Below are 24,855 nucleotides of genomic sequence, written 5' to 3' on the forward strand. Positions count from 1 at the left end.
CACTCACTCACTCACTCACTCACTCACTCAGTCCATAGTTGGAACTTTACAGAAAATTGTGAGTGATCACTCACTCACTCACTCACTCACCTACCCACCCAACCACTCACTCACTCACTCACTCGCTCACCTAAATCACACCAACCACCTCATTCAACCACCCACCCACCCACCAATTTACTCACCTCTACAATATGGTTTAAACATCCTCCCCCCCACAAAAAAACCCCTGTTCCTCCAACTCCTCCGTGGCTGCCCCTCCCCCGACTCCCACGTCTTCCAGCCAGTCTGTACAACAACACGGCCAGTTTGTTTTCATTGTGATAAAGGAAATTAAAGACTCCGACCCTCCATTAGTGAGAATAATTAGAAAAACAAACCAGGAGTGGAATATCTTTGAAGAAACACATTTCTGGGTGATTTGTAATGGTTGGGTTAAAGGGCTTCGTGCCGGAGACCTGAACACACACGCTTTAAACAACGCAGTAAGGAAGTCCCCAGGTGTCTGTGTATTTACTTTAAAACAAGCATGTTGAGGGCTTTGTTTAGATCTTTGAACTCATTTTAATTTTGGTGCCCTCTTTGTGTGGATGAAGTGTTTTTTCTTGAATCAGGAGATTGAAATCTGATGTAAAATGTGCTGTATTGACTTCGACCCATTTCCCATGTCACAGACCGCCTCCGTGGTCTAGTGATAGAGCGTCCGCCCGGAGAGCGGAAGGTCCGGGGTTCGATCCCCGATCGCGTCATACCAAAAGACGTTAAAATATGGTACTTATTGTTACCCTGTCTGGAGCTCGGCATTAAGGGGCTTAAACAAGGACTCGTCAGCTCGGAGTCAGTATACTGTTTCTGAGTGGGGTATTCATGTTAAACTGCGGCATTGTATCTCAGTGAGCTAGCACTATAAATCGGCATCAGTCCGGACTAGTACAAGCAAGCCACACACACACACATACACGTGCATGCACGTCGCTATATAAGTGCAATAATCTTGGACGCGACGTTAAACCCTATTTCACCTCATCTCACCTCCCAGCTCACATGACAAATTGTCAAGTAGACTTTCTGCCTCTAGTTGATCATGCTGTAGTCGGTGGCATGGATGGCCCATTCATCTAAGGTGCCACAATTAGTTGTGCAGAGTTTTGTCCCGGGGTCAGAAACCTATGATCGTGGGTTCAAATCCCGGTTTTCCTGCTCTAGGTTTGACAGCACCATACCCGTGCTCATGGGTTTCACATAAGTTGTAAACGTCTACAGCACTTTGGCCTCACCTTTCACATGAGGATGACACGCTCTGATGTACCTGGAATACTGTTCACAGCAGCATCAAACCAAACTCCCTCACTAATGCTGTAGCTATTGTTACACTGGTTCCTCCCAAGATGGGGGGCTGTTCATAGCAGCATTAAACCCAACTCCCTCACTCATGCTGTAGCTATTGTTACACTGGTTCCTCCCAAGATGGGGGGCTGTTCATAGCAGCATCAAACCCAACTCCCTCACTCATGCTGTAGATATTGTTACACTGATTCCTCCCAAGATGGGGGGCTGTTCATAGCAGCATCAAACCCAACTCCCTCACTCATGCTGTAGCTATTGTTACACTGATTCCTCCCAAGATGGGGGCAGTTCATAGCAGCATTAATCCCAACTCCCTCACTCATGCTGTAGCTATTGTTACACTGATTCCTCCCAAGATGGGGGCTGTTCATAGCCGCATCAAACCCAACTCCCTCACTCATGCTGTAGGTGAGGTGAGGTGAAATTGGGTTTAACGTCGTGTCCAAGATTATTGCACTTATATAGCACTCAGCTACATGACGGTGGCTTGTAAATAATCAAGTCTGGACCAGACAATCGAGTGATTGACATCACGAGCATTGGTCGACTCATTTGGGATATGATGGCATGCATGAACCAAGTCAGCGAACCTGACCACCCGATCCTGTTGGTCGCCTCTCATGACAAGCATGGGTTGCTGAAGACCTATTCTACTCCAGACCTTCATGAAGTGACCTAAAGATGAAAGATATATCCAATCAACTGATTCAGTGACCAACCTGGTTTTCACTTGTGCCGGCAGCCATGGTGATTGAACCACTGATGTACTTTCTAATGTACCGTTATATTGCACACAGTACTTTCTTATGTACCGTTATATTGCACACAGTACTTTCTAATGTACCGTTATATTGCACACAGTACTTTTAATGATGGCTGCTTGTGCCAGGTGTGCTTAGTTTGAAGATGCTCTGTGTTTGAGAGTTCTAAGGTAAAAGTCTCTAGGCCAACAGAAGATACTCTAGGACTGGGTGGAGTGAACTTTTGGTTGGTCTTGAGGTCAGATGTGCCCCACGTCAGGACACGTCATCAAGCAGACTAGCACCAACATCCTTCCACTGATACATGACGTGGGGACTAAGTGTCGTGGTGGTCTCAAGGTCAGATGTGCCCCACGTCAGGACACTACAAGCAGACTAGCACCAACATCCTTCCACTGATACGTGACGTGGGGACTAAGTGTCGTGGTGGTCTCAAGGTCAGATGTGCCCCACGTCAGGACACTACAAGCAGACTAGCACCAACATCCTTCCACTGATATATGACGTGTGGATTAAGTGTCATGATGGTCTTCAGGTCAGATGTGCCCACGTCAGGACACGTCATCAAGCAGACTAGCACCAACATCCTTCCACTGATACATGACGTGGGGACTAAGTGTCGTGGTGGTCTCAAGGTCAGATGTGCCCCACGTCAGGACACGTCATCAAGCAGACTAGCACCAACATCCTTCCACTGATACATGAAGACAAATAATCAAACATAACCCAATAATTAAGAGAAAGGGAAAGTTGCCTCAAATTAGCCAAATCATGGACCCAGAGTAGGCAAACAGGCACATGAAGACTTCATTAGTGTGTAGACTTCAAGGGTGTCTATACCCATGCGACCAAATTGATCCGGGTGTCCATTTATCATCCTTTAAGTAGGAGCGAAGGGAAAGCTGGGCTGGTGACTAGGACATAGTTACTGTAAAAAACTGTAGTGAGGATTATAGCAAGTTTGATATATAGAATGCATTGTTTAGGAATTCATTGTTAATTATTGTTTATTAAATACATTGTTTAAACTCTTACATTTTTAAAATGAAGTTGTTTTTTGCAACAACGGATCAGTGGCCATGAGCTAAAAGAGATTTTAAAGAATTTTATCCTTTTAGACTTACATTTGTATTTCACTTAAAATTCTTTGTAAAATCTTGGCATTTTGAAGATTGTACATTCTGTTTGAAACAAAGTTACAATTATTATTTTTTCACCCTTTTACAATATTCCTTTATCCATTTGTAGAGATAAATATTGATTTTTTTAACATTTAAACATTTATGCATCAAAAGTACAGCTGAAAAAATTCTTCGACAAAATAAACATTTACATCTTTTTTAGTTATTTTATCTACAAATGAGCAAATGTTGAATACAGAAAAATATTTCCGTGCTGGATCTTTTCGTAGGGAACTCTAAAAGCAATTTTTTTGTGCACAAAACCAAATTACATTCCAGAGTTTTTCATGGACTTCCTTTGCGTGTTGGAAATCGGAAAGTGACAGGAAGACGCCAGTCTATGAAAGATGGCGAAAGAATGACAACTTGTTTGATCTATTCTTGGATATCACTGATTGATGGAAGCTAATTAACAAGGACGCCCTCTGACTACAAGTTAATGACTTTGCTGGGCTTCACAAAAAACCTAACTTTCTTGAAGACTTATGATTTGATCTGAGCTGAACAGGCTTTTGTTCCAGTTGACTCTGACCTTGTAATACGACTACAGTGAATGAACTGATTTGACACGAGCTGTTTGGATATTTATTTCAGTTGCTTCAATCTGTTAATTGGCAGGGATTTCAGTGCAAACCTTTCAAGTGTAAAATTAAGAGGAATCTGGAATTGGTCATGTCACACAGATTAGTTGTTGAAAACCTGTCTTTGATCATAGCACCAGTTTTTTGGTAAATCCGGCCTCATTGTGATTGAAGGAATCTTGTAAAACACTCCTGTAAGTTTCTACCCTTTTGTGATCCACCTCAGGGGGGTGGGGTAGCCTAGTGGATAAAGCGTTTGCTCATCACGCGTAAGACCTGGGTTTGATTCCTGACATGGGTACAATGCATGACGCCCATTTCTGGTGTCCCCAGCCGTGATGTTACTGGAATTTTGCTAAAAGCGCATAAAACCATACTCACTCACTCACTCACTCACGGATCCATCTCAAACTGACCATACCCCTTGGGCCATGATTGTCATATAATGCTAGGCTTGTCATGTACTTTTCAGGTGGCCGTAGTGGTTCGACTCCTGCTTGAGTAGGAGACCGGGCTGGGTGAAGAACTGGTTGTAGCCACTGGTTCATCTGATCCAGGCCTGACTACTGTTTCAGAAGAGGGTGGCCCAGTAGGAGACCGGGCTGGGTGATGTACTGGTTGTAGCCACTGGTTCATCTGAACCAGGCCTGACTACTGTTTCAGAAGAGGGTGGCCCAGTAGGAGACCGGGCTGGGTGATGTACTGGTTGTAGCAAATGGTTTGTCTGATCCAGGCCTGACTACTGTTTCAGAAGAGGGTGGCCCAGTAGGAGACCGGGCTGGGTGATGTACTGGTTGTAGCCACTGGTTCATCTGAACCAGGCCTGACTACTGTTTCAGAAGAGGGTGGCCCAGTAGGAGACCGGGCTGGGTGATGTACTGGTTGTAGCAAATGGTTTGTCTGATCCAGGCCTGACTACTGTTTCAGAAGAGGGTGGCCCAGTAGGAGACTGGGCTGGGTGATGTACTGGTTGTAGCCACTGGTTCATCTGAACCAGGCCTGACTACTGTTTCAGAAGAGGGTGGCCCAGTAGGAGACCGGGCTGGGTGATGTACTGGTTGTAGCAAATGGTTTGTCTGATCCAGGCCTGACCACTGTTTCAGAAGAGGGTGGCCCAGTAGGAGATCGGGCTGGGTGATGTACTGGTTGTAGCCCCTGGTTTGTCTGATCCAGGCCTGACCACAGTTTCAGAAGAGGGTGGCCCAGTAGGAGATCGGGCTGGGTGATGTACTGGTTGTAGCCACTGGTTTGTCTGATCCAGGCCTGACCACAGTTTCAGTAGAGGGTGGCCCAGTAGGAGACTGGGCTGGGTGATGTACTGGTTGTAGCCACTGGTTTGTCTGAACCAGGCCTGACCACTGTTTCAGTAGAGGGCAGCCTCTGTACCCGAGCTCGTGGGTATTTCCAAAGTGGTAAGCGTCTTAAGACCTGCATCACTTCAGGCTTTCCTCCCACACCAAGCTGCCCCGCCGTGATGTATCAGAAATGTTGAAGTGTCATTAAACCCAAGTCACTCACTCACTCACTCACTCACTCACTCACTCACTCATGTGAGACAGGGTGGGAATACTACCCTGTCGAGTTGAAGACAAACCAGGGTTGTTTCAACTGATACTGGTGTTGTTTAATACTTTACGTTTTCGGTTTTGGTTTGTTTGTTGTTTAAGGCCGCACTCAGCAATATTCCAGCTATATGATGGCGGTCTGTAAATAATCGAGTTTGGACCAGTCAATCCAGTGATTAATATCATGAGCATCGATCCACGCAAATGGGATCGATGACAGGGTTAGAAACTAACAGTTTTTGTCCACTAGTCCTTACAATGATAACATAGAGCAAAACCTTTAAAATGGGCCAATTTCTACTAGTCCTTAGGATACCTTTACTATTGGGCAGTTTGGTAGGGGCTATAGGACTAGTGCCAGTTTCTAACACTGGATGACATGCATCAACCAAGTCAGCGAGCCTGACCACCCGATCCCGTTAGTAGCCTCTTACGACAAGCATAGTCACCTTTTACGGCAAGCATGGGTTGCTGAAGACCTATTCTACCCCGGAATCTTCACGGGTCAATATTTTATGTGTGGCTTGTATAAAACGTCAACGCTAGAGAACAACCAGCCTTGATCATACGCCCAAACCGATTCCACTGGGCGCAGTGTGAAATAGCAGTGAAAATTATATATTAGTAGTAACATATAATCCATCATTATTAGCTTTGTGTTGGAAATTGATGAATACAACTACAAAGTCAAGGCTAACATATCATGTCCCAGTTCATCACATGAAATGACCCAGATCTATTCAGTGTTGACAGGCTTTGCATGGAGGTGGTGTATGGCAACAGGCCTCCTCTCCATGAATACTTCATGTCTCCTGACTTAGTAGGCTCTGTGGCAAGAATGGTGACATTCTAACTGTCGGGTCACTGAGTGCTTCTGTAAGGAAGCCACAATACAGACTGTACTTTCCATGCTTTGATCCGACATAGAGAAATAAACTGCAGTGCGGATCCCTTGCTGCCCTCCGCCTCCAGGTGGTTTCCGTGCATCGTCTATTGAAAGCCCAGTCCCAGTATTAGCTTTAAATCACATTTAAGTATAATGGGAATATCAGAAAATAGTTTTTGCTCGCCTCTGCATAATTTCCTTTCTCTCCCAGATGTATAAATGTAGGCAAGCCGTATTGGTTTACTGGCATATACTGGCATGTACTGGCATGGTTGCTGTTCCTAGGTTCAAGACAAAGAAAGGCAGATGTATGGCTGTATGTTGGGGGAGGATGTCATATTAATGATGTGTGTTTCAAAGTGCCTGCTTCGTAATTTATCATTGTTAGTTGTGTAGCTTTACCAATAGCCAAATGTCAGAAGCTGTGAATGAAGCTAGATTTGTATTTTTGTTTGTGCGGATATTTTATGGTTATTATTATAAGATCTGTAATTGAAATTGGGCCATTTTACTATTTACCTCAAATTTGTGGGTTTTCTGTTGTGATGTTAACATGGCGAAGGTCTACGTGAAGCGTATAAGGGAAGCTATTTCAGCAAAACATTAACAACCCATGTTTCTGGCAACACATGTTCCTGCCGGGTACCCATTTATTGATGGAAACAGTTGTTGAGATGTGAAGTATGAGACTCCATTGCGCTGATTGTAACACTACAACTGCTGCAAGTCTGTGTTTAAAGTATGGGAGTTGTGCTACTCCCACTTTGTGCAAGTGGGCCCTGGACACTCGTCCTACCGGGTACCCATTTATTGATGGTAATCAACAGGTTAAATTTTTCCACTGTGGTACAGTGCTTGTTATTTCCCCGCTAGAGAGGAGATTAGACTACTAATGAGCCTGTCGTCTAGGACAGCTTCAAGGAAAGTAATATGATGACTGTTACTGTCTGACTGCATAATCTTTTCTTTGATTTTCATGAAGCCATTCTGCACACTCTACTGGGTTTAGCAACAAAATCGTAGGGTGAATACCCTGTCTCTATTACATCATTGCCATAAATCTTATATTTTGACTGTCATCACACTATAAATATCTTTAGATTTTCAACAGAAGTCATCTTCAGTGTGAACTATCGATAATAAGTTGTGCAGACAATAGAATTCTGCTGCCCAGTTCAAACACTTCCTGATAGTTTTTCAGTCAATCGCTTACAGTGTATGAAAGCTAACTTAATCCATGTCACCATCGTCTTCCATCCCAAGTCAGACTTCGGCTGCATGGGTTGTATTTTTACATGGCCTACCCAATTCCCCTCAGGGGCTGTATTCACCATTTTCTATAATTGAATTTTTTTTTTTCATTTTCCATGCATTACTTGTAAACAACATTTAGAAAATTTGAATTAAAGTTTTAATGTATATTTTTCAAAATCCAAATTCAATGCCTCATTTCTTTGGAGACGAATTGCCTGGTGGCTAATATATTGCACAGGGAGCTTAAAAAGATGAACTCTAATTTTGTGTTCCTGAATAACGGGATGAGGATGATACTCTTCAGAACAACTATTGTCCAAAGTGCATTAGCAACATTACGCAAGGCATTTTTCTTCCTCACTGAATCAAGCTACATGTTAAAAACTGAATATCGTCATAATTAGGAGAAGTATTTAATGTGATTTGCGAGCCACATAGGTTGCAAGGCTACAAAAGCCAGGCAGCTGAACACCAGGCACACAAGCTAAAAGAACCGTGCACATTTGACTGGTGGAAATTCTCAGAATCAATAAGAAAAACTATATTGCACATGATTGTACCTAATGAAATGGCTACAGGCCAGGCGAGCTGTAATTTATCGAATTACAACACAGACCAAGAATTCTAGGTAAAAACAATGTGGAAAACTTTCAATAACAGCCATGTTTTAGGGCACAGAGGATAAGCCTTGGTGATAGTGTACATGTCTGTCTTCGTAATGGATGTTAGATACATTTAGTAGCTACTGTACAGAGGTGGAACGTTAAGAACAGAAAAGGGGCTTCAGTGTCTACTGTGGAAGAGAAAGATGTCTCGATGCACACTTCTATATATTCAGTCCTCATGTTGCTCTTCATGATGTGGATTAAGTCCGTGTATCCAGTAATGTTATGTCTGAGGGTTGAGTCTGATGGTTACGTAAGATGTCTGTTGACAATGCAAACCATAGTTAAGAAGTGGTAACTTACGAGACTTTCCCTGACCTTAACTAACACACAAGCTGTCACAACAAAAAACAACATTATGTAGAGGTTGCGGAGCATGGCATGCCGTATCCCCCCAACCTCCTCCCGACGTGGACACACCTGTAACGAGGATCTATAGACATTTCTACCTGATGCTTGCTTCCGAGTTGCTGGGGCTTTTTTGCTGCTTTGTCAGGTTGAAAGTTGGCATGGTGGCCCCACACTTGCTTGATTCTCCGGCCACGTCTCTAATATTGAGTTTGTGTGTGTGATTCCAGACATTCCTCCATTGTTTGAATTGCCCGTAATTTGTTGTTGTTGTTTTAAAGAGTCTATTGACAATTGCCTAAAAGTATAAATATGCCAAAATATTTGAAATTCTTTTCTGATTTGTCACAGCGTTTGATTTTGTGCATAACTTAGATATTCTATCTGTTTCATCTTCGTTATTACTGGAATGCATCTTTGATGGTTTTATTCAGTTTCCGTGGTGATAGTGATAGATTATGTTTAATTGTTTGTATACTGAGTGAGCTAAACTCACCATTATTTCAAAGAAACCTGGGAGACACTTTATTGTGTTTTCAGCCTAAACCAAAAGACTTATTTCAAATTTATGGCACAAGTTTGAAATCTACTTCATGTCTACAAAAGGGGAGTAAGCTTAGCAACTGATGACATGTATGTAAAGACAAAACCCTTGTGACAATTATAGCGGGGGGCTTAACACAAATAACAGTGGCAAACAACACAATAAGTGGGAGGTGCTACCACTTTGACTTTGCAACTGATTGTGTGCACACATGCCAATTTGTTGAAGCTATTGGAATAAACTATAGAGTGTAAAAAATTGATATAATTATTCGACGTAATAAGCGCCCCGCTCTAATAAGCGCCCATGGCGATGTTTGCTAATATTTAGGCAAGTGAACAATCCCAATTAGTATCCCTTCCGATTGATCAATGTACACAAGACTTATTTATTCGTGTATAATACGCATTCGTGTGTTATATGCCCCCTTAATTATGGGCAATTAAATTCTGGAAAAATATATCTGTCGTATATAAACAGTTCAGACCGTCAGCATAAACCACGAAATGTATCTTTCAACTGTTTTTTCCACCAAAATAATATTCTAATAAGAGTCCCCTATTTCTAATTTTGAGAGCGCCCTGGGCGCTTATTACGTTGAATACGGTAATTATTAATTAAAATTTTATTAAAAATTGGGTGAAATATATTACTACCTTGCAAACATTGATAACACCTCATGTTTGTAGCAAGGTATATTTTGTATATGTATTATAAAACCAATGAAACTGGGAAATACAAGCTAAACAGGGAGTGACAATCTGGAAGCATTGTTTTTGTGGGGTTGAGTGCAATAGCTTTGCTCGAGTTTGTTAAAGCTGGTTTATGACATTTTAAAGTGATTAAAAGTCTAGAAGTGACATAACCTTTATGCTACAAAAAGAAGGTGCCATCTGGCCTTTGCAAATAATGATTAATAGCAACATTAACTGGTTATGGTGGGGAAATGCACACTACTGAGCCATTACCTCTATTAGAAGATCAGCGTCTGACAGCTATGGGTGACGTTAATGACATAAACACTGTGCGTGTGTGTGTGAACACTACTAGGTATTTTCTCCTAACAAGTCGTACAGAAATGCCACAGTGAGTTGGTTATTAGCAAAACCTACACGGAGATATTGTTTTGTGTAAGATGCAGTCCCTCATCAATATGGGCACTGATCATCACCATCTGTGGAAAAAGTCAGTTCCGTGTGGAGTGGAGTTTCATCTATGTTTAGGGAGCATGTATTTGATTGGGGTGGGTGGGGTGGGGTGGGGTGGGGTGGGGTGGGGTGGATGTGTGTGGGTGTGTTTAGAACAGTCTATTTATCCTCCAGCACATTTATGAATAAATATTCATTTTAAAAATCTCCTCTTCCCCCCCACGCCCGGCTATCAAGTGCTCTGACCAGTTAGATCTAACGTGAATTGCTATCAAAGTTTGTTATTTGAACATATGCTGAGGTTTTGCATCCTTTATTTGAATTTGGGAACAAACCAGTTGTTACAATTTTATGAATGATGAATGAATGAAACAATCTGTTGAACAGCATTCTGAAAAAAAGTTTCGGAAAAAATGGTTGAAAAGGTCTTAGCACAGATGTAAGTTTCCAATTTTCTCAAAAGAAGGATGAAGATGAACGGGAGAAAGAGAACACAAATCTATTCAATCAAAAGAAAATGTTGTGTTTCCAGACCAGAAACTCACTTTGAGAAGTTACATCCCGTCAAGGATGAAAATTGCACTAAGAAATTGAGTACCTAGCCTAAAGCAACCATATTAGATCTCATTAAAGGGAAGTAACTCTGTAGTAACTACCATAGTGAGGCTCTATTGCTGCCATGTGGTCTTTAATTGAGGTCTGATGGTACTCCCAAAACGTTTGATCTTTGATACTTGATACCAGAAAGGTGATTGGACAGTGAAATTTACAGCGGTAATCCTAATCATGCTAATGGTTGCTATTTAGATACTTCTCCAGCAAGATGAAGTCGCCAGCTCCATTACCTACACACACAAGGATATGATTGCCACGTGTTGGCCCTAGGGAAGTGGGACAACGGGCTGGCAAATACTGCTGCTTTAGAAAGGGCTGTAGGGCTGTGTAGGCTGTAGGGCTGTGTAGGCTGGGTCTCTCAAGATGTGATGAGCAGCCAAGGCTAACTTACTTAGATCATGGTAGAGGAATTAATTAACACATTGGATTTATTTACATTAAACAGTCTGTGATGAGTTGAGTTTATAGTAATCAGTGTTCTTGAGATTAGCTTCCATAGTATACCTATCCTGGTGCTTCCTTAATGTGGAACTTTTGATGGTGATTTTCATGCTTAAGCCAGAAGACTGGTAGCATTAAATGATGTTGTGTTAATCAAGAAATCTGGGGCCGCGATTTGGTGTGCAGAGTTGCGTCCCTTGGGCAGCCAGAAAACTATGGTTGTGGGTTCGAATCCCGGTTCGCCCTGATTATGTTTCTAGGTTTGTCAGCACCATACCCGTGCTCGTGGGTTTCACCGATGTGGTAAATGTCTGAGACCTGCATCACTTAGGGCTTTCCTCCCACATTAAGCTGACATGCCATGATATGACTGGAATAATGTTAAAAGCGGTGTTAAACCCAACTCAGTAATCAAGAAATTAACAAAATGTGCCCTTGACAATGTTTGAAAAGCATAGGTAGAAATTGTTAAATTGCAAATAAGCAATATTTTGTAACCTTTCTTTATTTTTTATTTTTTATATGTTATAACAATCCAAACATGTTGAAAGATGTTATGACGATAAAACTATTCATTTTATATATATGTCTATAGTGATGGCAAAATAACAAATGTCAGCGTCAGTGCCAGGCACATGTCGGCAGCATACATATATGACATTCTGAGGTGTAATGTTTACAATTTATGGCCATGCATCCTGAGTGATGTAAGACTAACGACGGTAGTTGTATCCCTATAGACGAAGTCTAGGCTGGGAACTTATTAATATAGCAATTAAAACAGATTTGATCAGATACTTCTACCTGGATGCCTGTCCTGTGTAAATGTCATGATAAAGATTGGCAGGAAATAAGCATCATGTCTGTTTTTGTTTTCAAACTTTTGTGTTTTTGAAATCAGCTTAATAAGAATAAAGTGATCAAATTAAAATACTATTTTGTGAAAGGTGAACTTTGCACCAAATCATGCAGACATATTTTGGGGAAATGGTACACTGATAGAGGTCGCGATCTTCCCACTGCGTTTGTAAAAGCATATGTTTTCATTTGACTTATTTTTGTAAGGAACTGTTCTGTTTGTTCTGTCAATACTTGGAACGAGATGGGGCGGGATTAATGAGACTAATAATAACTGATGCTGCTAGTACAACAACTATTCCTGACAGTTTCAAACTGTTATCCAAACGGGAGATGGACCTGACCAACTGTTTAAGGAACTCCAAACAGACTGGATTGTAAAATACTTCGCAGGTGTACCCTACCTTCCCCCCCCCCCCCCGTCGTCTGTGGTGGAGGGTAAACGCACACCAGAGGGCGCTGCCACAATATCCAGCTTCATGTAATAAGTCAGGCGGGAATCGGACGTATATCATGAATTATCTCTGATAGAGCAGATTTCCTTTTTTCATGCGTTAGTTTTGTATCTAGTTGTCTGCAAGAGCAAGAGGAAGCTGGTATAGGCTGCAGCTGTGAGTCATGTGGAAGATAGTATCAATTGAAATATTAGCTTTACAGATGCAATTGTGTCCTATCATTTGGTAGCCAAGCCAAGTGATTATCACTGAAGACATGAGGTTTATGCAGCCATAATGTGCATGTCACATTTGGCAGCATTAGAGATGACAGAGGAGAAGAACTGGGAACTGTATCAGATCGGCCAGAAGCTGTTGCATTAAAATTGTATCATTTATGTTTCACTGTTGTCAGAACTTGATAATTCTCTTAAGGTATGTTTTTGGTTTTAAAACATAATGATTCTTCTGTTCCTTGAGAATGATGTGGAGAAATAGTAAACATATTTGATGGTGGGAGATTGAAAATGACAAGTATTTGGTGATGAGTATGATCCTTGTAGTTTCGGCTGCCCCTAACAGCATCCTGAGGCGTTTGAAAGGCGGGCCTTATTAGTAAACATATTTTATTGTCTAAAAAGACGAAGGGATTGGTCACAAGGGCACCACCTACTACCACCTTCGCCCTAAATAGTTGGCCTTATGTTATTGCTATTTGGGCTACTAAAGTTTTCACGTAAACATCTACTGCTGGAAAAGTATATTCCATTTCCTCTCTTGCATATTAAACAGAAATAGATCCTTTGTCTTTGTTGAAGAACAACAGCGTGTATTATTTCAATCTAATCTAGAAATATTCCTGGATAACGAGAGAATGAATTTGGTCCATTATTATGTAATATAATTGCAATTCTGTCACAGTTTCTGTCTTCGCTATCCCCTGAGAGTGTTGAAATAACGGCAATAGTTTTATTGAGAGGAATGGGCGACCATTGGCAGTGTTTTACGGATATTACCATCACCTTGTTTGAGCCTTGAAGCACCCCAGACAACTTCAGAAAATGTAACATGTTGAATTATGTAAATTATCAAGGAAAGTTAAAACTTTTATGATTTCATAATTACATTGAAGCAAATAATAGCCGATGGTATCATGTCACGAGATGGGAAAGAAATGGAATATTTTTATTTTTAGGATGCTGTTCCACAGATCAACTCACAAAATGCATTATCGTATTAGATTTTGACCACTCAGGGAATATCTGGCAGAGATAAAAGCAGTTGTAAAAAACAGTATAAATAGCTGTCAAAGCTTGATGGATGGTCTGCCAATGTTTAGTGCTGAGTACATGCTCTGCAGGGATATCAACATTGGGACAAAAGTAACCTTTGTGTGTTGTTGTGGCCTCATCTTGTGGCAATGTTGCTGGGAGAGGCTGGGTGCTGATCTACTGACCTACCCTCATAGAGTCATGTTCAAGTTCCATGGTGCTCATGTTGCTGCCTGTTGGAAATATCGTGGAGAATTTTGTCTTTGAAAAACATTTTTTTTTCTCAACTCCTTGTTTTGACTGAACATCATGTCAAATACTTGTGTTAGGATAGTATTGCTTTCAAAAATAGAATAAATACTTGTAACAAATACCTTTTTATGTTTTATGTTTTATAATATTTGTTTAGAATATCCGAAATCTGATAATTTTATACTACCAAAGAGTTTTGATCGTTCATTTTCTGCATTTCTTATCATACAAGAACATCCAAGAACTATTGCCATTTAAACATAAAATCAGGGAGATATTTCATTTCTATTGGTGTGGAAACCATGAGTGAATGAGTTGTACTGGTATGTTTGAAATCTTTCTGAATCTCCTGTATGGACTCTGTCAGTGTGGGAATTCCGTCCAGGGTTGTTAGTACAGCATACCGGTGGTCATGCACAGAAATAGCTTCCAGCTTAATGTTTTCTTGTAATGGAGGTTCCACGCTCTGACACCTTTCCATTGTTTTCCGAGGCACCAACAGTTAGACTAGCCCTGGGAGTCGGTGCCACATGGGCAACATGTGTCTTACAATACCGCCTCCCCTCTAACATGACCACTTGAGTGCTAAAGAGCAGTATTGTTGGACTAATTTGTTCAAGATGGCCTAATGGTAGACACACGTTTGGCTTGCCGCTGACTGGGTGTGTCTGTATCAAATACTAATGATAGGACTGATTGTGGAGGAGATCGGCATTGTGACAGTTCGTTTGGAGGGAGTTGTCATGTGTTCTGACCTTATCATTACTTGTCACGTTCCATGGATTTTGACCATGAATTATTTGATATGCATTTTCTATGCAAGAGCTTTCCTCTGAAGTTGATGAAATGTAGAAAATATTAAACGACAGCGTCAGAGAATGATCAGTCTTGATGACTTCTGAAACAGGTTCCATTGGACGTAAGAGCAAAATAGTAGTGAAAAAAATGTGACTGGATCACTCAGGACCACTGACGACACCAGGTGCTCACGAAGGAAGTCAATAAACTGACTGCACAGGGTGGGAGATTACAGTAGCTTTATGTCGGACCTTGGATTTCTCTGGAAATTGGGGGCACGGGTGGCCGAGTCGTCTAAGGCGCCACGATTCGCTGTGCAGAGTTGCGTACCGTGGGCACGCCAGAAACCTATGATTGTGGGTTCGAATCCCGGTTCGCCCCGATTATGTTTCTAGGTTTGTCAGCACCATACCCGTGCTCGTGGGTTTCACCGAAGTGGTCAACGTCTGAGGCCTGCATCACTTCGGGCTTTCCTCCCACATTAAGCTGACACATGCCGCAATATAACTGGAATACTGTTAAAAATGGCGTTAAACCAAACTCACTCACTCACTCTCTGGAAATTGAGGCTGCCATCATTGCAGGCAAATGTTCCTGATTTTTACTTCACAAGACCAAACATCAAGTTACCCATGAAAACAAGAAGAATTACGCTTGGTAAAACAATGAATAATGCTATTGAAAAAGTTTTTGCATTGGTTCAAGTCGTACAGGAGACTTTGTTCGTAGAGTTGAGTGAGCAACAGAACATGTCAATTACAACCGGGGTTGGCGCTCAGCTGGAGGAGGGACGTCCATTTCAACTGGGGTTGGCGCTCGGCTGGAGGAGGGAAGGTTCTAGTTCAGAAAATGTATTATTGGAACTTAATTGTTGTTCTAAGTATAGCAAGTATTCTGTAACTTTCTTTAATCTGTGAACAATGGAGGGAGATTTCGTGGTGGCTGGTTTGGGCCCTGAGTGTGACTGGTGTGTGATAGGTTTTAGGTGTTTTCCTCTCTGTGTGATGAATGGGCGGCGCTGGTCCGCTGGCCCTGTCATGTTACTGGACACAGTGCTGGAAGAGCTGCTGGTAGATCGGCATTTGGCAATTAAGTTTGTCTACCAGACCCGAACCTGCACTTATTGATTAATTAGTCCTCTACATTAGGATTGAGAATAGAATGGTCACAGTATCACTCACAGAGGATGAAATAAGCTGCTGTTGAAATGGAGTGGTGATGTAGCTGTGCCGTCACCGCTGCCTCCATTTGTACAGCAGGCTTTGATCTGTTCGCGTCCACAAGGGTTTCCATGAAAAGTGAAGTCAAGTGCGAGGCCAAGTTGCAGGGACCAATGATATTCCTCCGAGAACATGCAAATAATCAAGGAACGACAGCTTTTATCTTCATTAAAACCATGGGTGTATTTTCATAAGCAGGCAAGTGTTAAATCATCACAGTTTGTGCGCTTTCAGGTTTGACCTTAGAGACCCTCCCTTCCTCTGCATCATCTGTGATTGGGAAGCATGTCGCATGGCAAAAATGCATGTACTTATTAACTTTTTCCTTGAAAAAAACACACATTTGCATCTGAATGGACCCCTGTGACTAATTGCATCAAGCAGGGCCTGATCACTTTCCATTCTGATGTGATGTGGTAGATCGATTTGTCAAGAGCGGGTCACTTGTGCCCCACATGTCGGTTGTCGATGGACTGCACTAGGTGCAACTCAGTCACAATTACGACTTCCAGCATGATGATGGTTTTTTATGTCTTCCAAACAGATGTGAAACACAAACAATAGAAACAGGGTTGCAGTGATGGTAGATGATGTAACTGTGGATGTCAACTGCTGGCTAGTTCTACGTGGCCACTGTTCAGGGTATACTCAGGGGGTAGCCCCACTCTTCTGTACCATGTCAGCTTGTGGTCAGAGAGACATCTATGTAGGTGGCAGCAGCAGTCAGAGAGACATCTATGTAGTCGGCAGCAGCAGTCAGAGAGACATCTATGTAGTCGGCAGCAGCAGTCAGAGAGACATCTATGTAGTCGGCAGCAGCAGTCAGAGAGACATCTATGTAGGTGGCAGCCGCAGTCAGAGAGACATCTATGTAGTCGGCAGCAGCAGTCAGAGAGACATCTATGTAGGTGGCAGCTGCAGTCAGAGAGACATCTATGTAGGCGGCAGCAGTCAGAGAGACATTTATGTAGGTGGCAGCAGCAGTCAGAGAGACATCTATGTAGTCGGCAGCAGCAGTCAGAGAGACATCTATGTAGGTGGCAGCTGCAGTCAGAGAGACATCTATGTAGGTGGCAGCAGCAGTCAGAGAGACATCTATGTAGGTGGCAGCAGCAGTCAGAGAGACATCTATGTAGGTGGCAGCAGCAGTCAGAGAGACATCTATGTAGTCGGCAGCAGCAGTCAGAGAGACATCTATGTAGGTGGCAGCTGCAGTCAGAGAGACATCTATGTAGTCGGCAGCAGCAGTCAGAGAGACATCTATGTAGGTGGCAGCAGCAGTCAGAGAGACATCTATGTAGGTGGCAGCTGCAGTCAGAGAGACATCTATGTAGTCGGCAGCAGCAGTCAGAGAGACATCTATGTAGGTGGCAGCTGCAGTCAGAGAGACATCTATGTAGGTGGCAGCAGCAGTCAGAGAGACATCTATGTAGTCGGCAGCAGCAGTGTCCCAAATAACTGCCTGCCGGTGACTTTTCTGTCGGGCTGCATGAAAATTTCCTCCACCTGACCTACTGTCTGACAGATAATTCTAAGACTATTTATGTTCTCAGTTTTATTATAACTCCTCATAGATTCTCAAGTAAATGTTTGCAATATTTCAACTGAATCAAGTCGCGATTTGTCCCTTATTTTTAAAGAATACCTGAATGTGGGCAGGTAACTTTGAAGATGGGCAGGCAACATTTATGGGTCACCTGCCCGACTGTCTTGTTGGGTCCTTAAATTATTTCACTGAGCAGTACTGTCACACCATGGATCAGAGAGATGCATGTGTCACACATCAAACTGAAGAAGGACTGCAGGTGTTCTACACTGTATCTTCATCAACTTCGGATCAACGATTGTTGCAACATATAAAACACCAGTTTGAAAATATTGAGTGAAAATTTTCAACCCAATTTGGAGATGATTGTGAATCTATTGAGTGAGATTTTGTAGAAAGGAGACCATGTAAGTTGCACCGACAGGGGACTTCAGGCTCCATTGTAGGCACTGTCAATAAAATAATCAATAAAGATAACAGTCTGTGGAATGAAAGGATGGCAGACAAATTTGATTTTATTGAATAAATTGATGAGAAAATGCATTGTTGGCGATAAAACTGAATCATATTTCATCCGAAGAGTGAGGAGACATGCATGGCAGTAGCAGGGAAGGTTTCCGTATTGCATCGCCATAACACTTTGTCGCTGGTGATTTATAGCAGGAAGTTATTGCCCTGCCATTATTTAATTCTTGTGCAAACCTATTTTCAATTCTGGGCCATCTGTATATACAAATATCTTATGGAAAGGGTCATAGCCTGGTGTTGACACTCCTGTTCTCTACAGCAGGGCGCTATACAGCGTAGACCTCATCAGGCAGTTAGTGGGGGTTTTGTCGTTTTATACGAGCTTCACATGGCGATCTGTGTGAGTACAAGGCATGATGGGAAAACCCAGACCTCTCGTTACTGAGTGTCTTGCATGATAACGCTGCACTCAGTCGCAGAATTATAAAAACATATAAAATTATATTGGCTCACACAGGCCCTCATTTGCAATAAATTTGAGCTTTAAACTGTACTTTGTTTAGAGAATTAATCAGAAAGCTGTTACTACGGTCTTCGTTTGACACGTTTAACATTCTGCATGCAGAGATATAATTCCTTTATTGCCACGGATTGGGCCATTTTCAGTCGAGTCGCTGCTTTGTGCTGTTCTCCATGCTACAGATTCACTATCTCAATAAACTTTGATTGGCTGCATTGGCTACAGGGAGATTCCTATTTTGACAGTTGCGCAGGGCACAGTAAATCACATGCCCTGTTAATAATCCCATGATGCAATGCACATCTTCTAAATAGGTTATTTTATAAAAATGGCCGTTACAGCAGTGTTCTGGAGAAGGAAGCCCAACCCGGGGTTCCCTGGCTCTCATATATCAACATTTTGACATCCAATTTTGTAGGGAATGGTTGCCCCCTCAAATCAATTCTCATCTCAGTTGCAGTGAAATGACTTTTCAATTGCTAAGAAAATAACAGGTGTTTTGCATATTTTTTAAAAGGCATTCTCAAGTTTCTGGCTAAACAAGACATGGTAAAAGCATCACGAGGAGTTATTTTGTCAACTGGTTTCCATCGGTGACATGCCAACATTCTGCCGCAATGATACACATGTTAAAACTGTCACAATGACTTTAGTCCTATTTCAGGGACAGCAACCAACTAGCCTCCTTGTTTATGACTCGGGGTTGGAGGAAAAAAATCCACTTTCAGGATTTGGGGACAAAAAGTGTTGACTGAATGTAATGGGTTGTCTGTGTTGACTGAATGTAATGGGTTGTCTGCCGTGATGTATAGTCCTCAGCAGGGTTGGACTGTTCTTGTGTTGGAGGAGGTTCCTGGCCAGCTGCTGCAACCAGCTGTGCCACAGACAAGATTGGGGATTCAACGGTCACAATGGCATGTATCATTTGTGTTGGATGTAAATTTGAGGCTGCCATGATACTAGATGGTCATGTGACAGTCATGTGACAGTCCTCCCCTGCCAGAAGTCTTTGATAGTTCCTGGCAGTTGTTTCAGGACTTCTGGTGGTCAGTATAGGTATATTCTGTAATCAATATAACCGGCTCTATGAGGTAGCCGTACAGGGCCCAGCAGGTTTATTCCTCAATAGTTTGCCGATGGGCTATTAATGAGGAATGACAGTAGTGGAAAATAAACGCATCTTGTCTGAAATGATTGATTCTATAATCAATCACGAGATAGCATACATTGTCTAGACTGGATGTTATTCTTTGTTTTTTATTCGGCTTTTTTGAATGTTATAACCATGAACATGCTCGTGTATTGTTTGTGTATAATATGCAGAACAATACAATGAATTGGTTTCAAATAATCTCCAAAAAAAAGTTTTTTATGTAATTTGACATCAGTGTTATTTATCATTGTTTAATTTCAGGTATAACTGCGGAATTGTATTACGTGAGAAATGGCATCATTAACAACTACGCCCTGACCTTCAACTTGCCGCTTCCGCCGGACATTGACGAAATCTACTTCACATGGCAGAGGCTGAGAGAACAACCGGCCGTAAGTAGACATTGTTGGGCTGACCTTCACCTTGCCCCACTTACCGCAGGACATGCATGGAATATGTTTCTTATGAATATAGGTGGTGTTTGCAAGGGAGGTTTGCAATCTTCTCACCCTTGACCAATGTCAACATGAGAACACAGGTACACGTTTTGAAATGTAACTCAATCATGACTGTCTTTCAAAACAATTATTTCCCACGTGGCTGGCCTTATGGGTCGGGTCGTAGTATGTGCAGGCTTAGTGGACACTCCCTCTCACGTAGCTCTTGGTTGAAGACCCTTTGGGGTTTCTAGCTCAGATTCCATGCTCATATAAAGAAAGTTGGAGCTGGGTGGTCAGGCTCGTTGTTTCGACTGATTGTCTGTCGTCGTATCAAGACAGCGTGGGGCTGTGATCATGCTGTCGACCACTGGTTTGTCTGACCAAGACCTACAGGTCGCTGTGACCTGGCTGGAATGTTGCTGATTATGGCATTCATTCACTTGGTTACAACTTTCCTTAGTAAAATTATGGATTTACAAGTTTCCTCAGTAAATTATGGATTTACAACTTTCCTCAGTAAATTATGGATTTACAACTTTCCTTAGTAAATAATGGATTTGAGGTTGAGTGAGGAAGAGATAGAAAAGTTTTGTTTGGGATTCTGGAAAAGAATTTGTGGGACCCACATACCGGAGATGTCACAATGTGCCTACCTTGCGTATCAATAGGTATGACGGTACTTAATTTGTGCCACTTCTACATGACCTTGCCAACAAACCCCATTGGAAAGTTACATGTGGACAGTGACTGCCTTACACTGCCGACTCCCTCACTTACCTGTCACATGGGCCGTGTCGTGCCTGTGTCACCTGTGTTCAAAGAATGCATAAATATGATACCATAATGGACGTTTTGACAATTATGTCGAAAGGAGTGATGAGGAAAGCGGCATGTTTTCATCCTAACGGAATACTGCTCCTGAGTGAATGCCTACAGCCTTGAGTGAAAAAAATCACAAACCGTGAAATTGACAAGCAAACTTCCAAACACTGGCAGACTATTGCATTTGTGAAGTTTTCCCAGATGAGCGAGTTTCATGAGCTGTCAAGTTGATTTTATTGCAGATTCAGTGATCATCTCCTCGTAAAATATTTTCAGGTCAACTGATCAGGAAAATAGTATCTTCCAACATTTTGATTGTCATCAGATGTCAGTTGTAAGGCATTGCATGGCAGACATCGGATTGACGGAGACATTGTTGTTAATAAGACATTAGCTGCTTCACGAACACGGACTGCGAGGTCACTGACAGAATATCTGGAGTAGTCTCAGAAAAACAAATTGAAATATGGCTTTACATCATCATATTTAAAACGCAGTGAACAGAGAGTTAACTTTTGTACCATTAAAAGTTGAGATATCTTGAAAGATGAATTATTTAAAGGATTTCTTGAGATATGATGAGACAGTGGCAGTGTAATATTTGAGTGAGTGAATATGATTTTAACACCGATTTTAGAAATATTCCAGCAATATCATGGTGGGGGACACCAGAAATGGGCGTTACACATTGTACCCATGTGGGGTATCGAACCCGGGCCTTCGCTTTGCCGAGTGAACGCATTGACCACCAGTCAACTCCATCGCCGCCGTAGTGTAATATGTACAATGTCCAGTGTGTTACTCCTGACTGTGTAACAAGGAAAACTCACAGTCATTCTTATACAAGGAACTTATAACATACACTTATATAGCACATCTATAAGATAGCTAGCTACCTTTGTCTCATTGTACAAGTTGTAGGTGTGCCTTTGTCTCATTGTACAAATTGTAGGTGTGCCTTTGTCTCATTGTACAAATTGTAGGTGTACCTTTGTCTCATTGTACAAATTGTAGGTGTGCCTTTGTCTCATTGTACAAGTTGTAGGTGTGCCTTTGTCTCATTGTACAAGTTGTAGGTGTGCCTTTGTCTCATTGTACAAGTTGTAGGTGTGCCTTTGTCTCATTGTACAAATTGTAGGTGTGCCTTTGTCTCATTGTACAAATTGTAGGTGTGCCTTTGTCTCATTGTACAAATTGTAGGTGTGCCTTTGTCTCATTGTACAAATTGTAGGTAGCGCCTTTGTCTCATTGTACAAATTGTAGGTGTGCCTTTGTCTCATTGTACAAATTGTAGGTGTGCCTTTGTCTCATTGTACAAATTGTAGGTGTGCCTTTGTCTCAATGTACAAATAGTTGCACTGTTGATGATATAAGATTCACTCATTCCTCTGTTGTCGTTTCAGATGTTCTACAGAATGAAGTTCACCGTGCTTCATGACCGAGCGCTGATGCTGCCGGAGGCTAATATATCTAATGAGGGACAGGTGCCTAGCACATTGTCAGGTAAACTAATTAGATTCGATTTCATATTAATTACACTGAATTCATGCGTGTAGGGCTGCCAGGTCATCAGGTGTGACTTTCTCCCTCATCTGTAGAGTGAATCATCACTGGGAGGGAGCTGGGTCAATGGTGTGCCACCTAGACTCATCTAGAACTCCCTGGGAGGGAGCTGGGTCAATGGTGTGCCACCTGGACTCGTCTAGAACTCCCTGGGAGGGGGCTGGGTCAATGGTGTGCCGCCTAGACTCGTCTAGATCTCCCTGGGAGGGGGCTGGGTCAATGGTGTGCCACCTAGACTCGTCTAGAACTCCCTTGGAGGGGGCTGGGTCAATGGTGTGGCACCTAGACTCGTCTAGAACTCCCTGGGAGGGGGCTGGGTCAATTGTGTGCCACCTAGACTCGTCTAGAACTCCCTGGGAGGGAGCTGGGTCAATGGTGTGCCACCTAGACTCGTCTAGATCTCCCTGGGAGGGGGCTGGGTCAATGGTGTGCCACCTAGACTCGTCTAGATCTCCCTGGGAGGGAGCTGGGTCAATGGTGTGCCACCAAGACTCGTCTAGATCTCCCTGGGAGGGGGCTGGGTCAATGGTGTGCCACCTAGACTCCTCTAGAACTCCCTGGGAGGGGGCTGGGTCAATGGTGTGCCACCTAGACTCGTCTAGATCTCCCTGGGAGGGGCTGGGTCAATGGTGTGCCACCTAGACTCATCTAGATCTCCCTGGGAGGGAGCTGGGTCAATGGTGTGCCACCTAGACTCGTCTAGATCTCCCTGGGAGGGGGCTGGGTCAATGGTGTGCCACCTAGACTCGTCTAGATCTCCCTGGGAGGGGCTGGGTCAATGGTGTGCCACCTAGACTTGTCTAGATCTCCCTGGGAGGGGGCTGGGTCAATGGTGTGCCACCTAGACTCGTCTAGAACTCCCTGGGAGGGAGCTGGGTCAATGGTGTGCCACCTAGACTCGTCTAGAACTCCCTGGGAGGGAGCTGGGTCAATGGTGTGCCACCTAGACTCGTCTAGAACTCCCTGGGAGGGGCTGGGTCAATGGTGTGCCACCAAGACTCGTCTAGATCTCCCTGGGAGGGGGCTGGGTCAATGGTGTGCCACCTAGACTCCTCTAGAACTCCCTGGGAGGGGGCTGGGTCAATGGTGTGCCACCTAGACTCGTCTAGATCTCCCTGGGAGGGGGCTGGGTCAATGGTGTGCCACCTAGACTCCTCTAGAACTCCCTGGGAGGGGGCTGGGTCAATGGTGTGCTACCTAGACTCGTCTAGAACTCCCTGGGAGGGGCTGGGTCAATGGTGTGCCACCAAGACTCGTCTAGATCTCCCTGGGAGGGGGCTGGGTCAATGGTGTGCCACCTAGACTCCTCTAGAACTCCCTGGGAGGGGGCTGGGTCAATGGTGTGCCACCTAGACTCGTCTAGATCTCCCTGGGAGGGGGCTGGGTCAATGGTGTGCCACCTAGACTCCTCTAGAACTCCCTGGGAGGGGGCTGGGTCAATGGTGTGCTACCTAGACTCGTCTAGAACTCCCTGGGAGGGAGCTTGGTCAATGGTGTGCCACCTAGACTCGTCCAGAACTCCCTGGGAGGGGGCTGGGTCAATGGTGTGCCACCTAGACACGTCTAGAACTCCCTGGGAGGGGGCTGGGTCAATGGTGTGCCACCTAGACTCATCTAGATCTCCCTGGGAGGGGGCTGGGTCAATGGTGTGCCACCTAGACTCGTCTAGATCTCCCTGGGAGGGGGCTGGGTCAATGGTGTGCCACCTAGACTCGTCTAGAACTCCCTGGGAGGGAGCTGGGTCAATGGTGTGCCACCTAGACACTTCTAGATCTCCCTGGGAGGGGGCTGGGTCAATGGTGTGCCACCTAGACTCGTCTAGATCTCCCTGGGAGGGGGCTGGGTCAATGGTGTGCCACCTAGACTCGTCTAGATCTCCCTGGGAGGGGGCTGGGTCAATGGTGTGCCACCTAGACTCATCTAGATCTCCCTTGGAGGGGGCTGGGTCAATGGTGTGCCACCTAGACTCGTCTAGATCTCCCTGGGAGGGGGCTGGGTCAATGGTGTGCCACCTAGACACGTCTAGAACTCCCTGGGAGGGAGCTGGGTCAATGGTGTGCCACCTAGACACTTCTAGATCTCCCTGGGAGGGGGCTGGGTCAATGGTGTGCCACCTAGACTCGTCTAGATCTCCCTGGGAGGGGGCTGGGTCAATGGTGTGCCACCTAGACACG

The 24,855-nt window shown here is 43.5% G+C and overlaps 1 protein-coding gene across 2 annotated transcripts in view; it reads left to right on the top strand.

Moving 5' to 3' along the window:
• The window catches only part of LOC124119956 (tyrosine-protein kinase RYK-like), a 136,704-nt gene that overhangs the window by 45,860 nt on the left and 65,989 nt on the right, over nucleotides 1-24,855 (top strand). For both annotated transcript variants that reach the window (XM_048391773.1, XM_048391774.1), the window contains exons 2-3: nucleotides 20,118-20,248; nucleotides 22,522-22,621. In XM_048391773.1, the coding sequence (XP_048247730.1) occupies nucleotides 20,118-20,248; nucleotides 22,522-22,621 (231 nt within the window). The remainder of the gene's footprint in view (nucleotides 1-20,117; nucleotides 20,249-22,521; nucleotides 22,622-24,855) is intronic.

This window comes from Haliotis rufescens, unplaced genomic scaffold (genome assembly GCF_023055435.1).
Source record: "Haliotis rufescens isolate VD_foot unplaced genomic scaffold, xgHalRufe1.0.p SCAF_98, whole genome shotgun sequence".
NCBI classification, from domain to species: domain Eukaryota; kingdom Metazoa; phylum Mollusca; class Gastropoda; order Lepetellida; family Haliotidae; genus Haliotis; species Haliotis rufescens.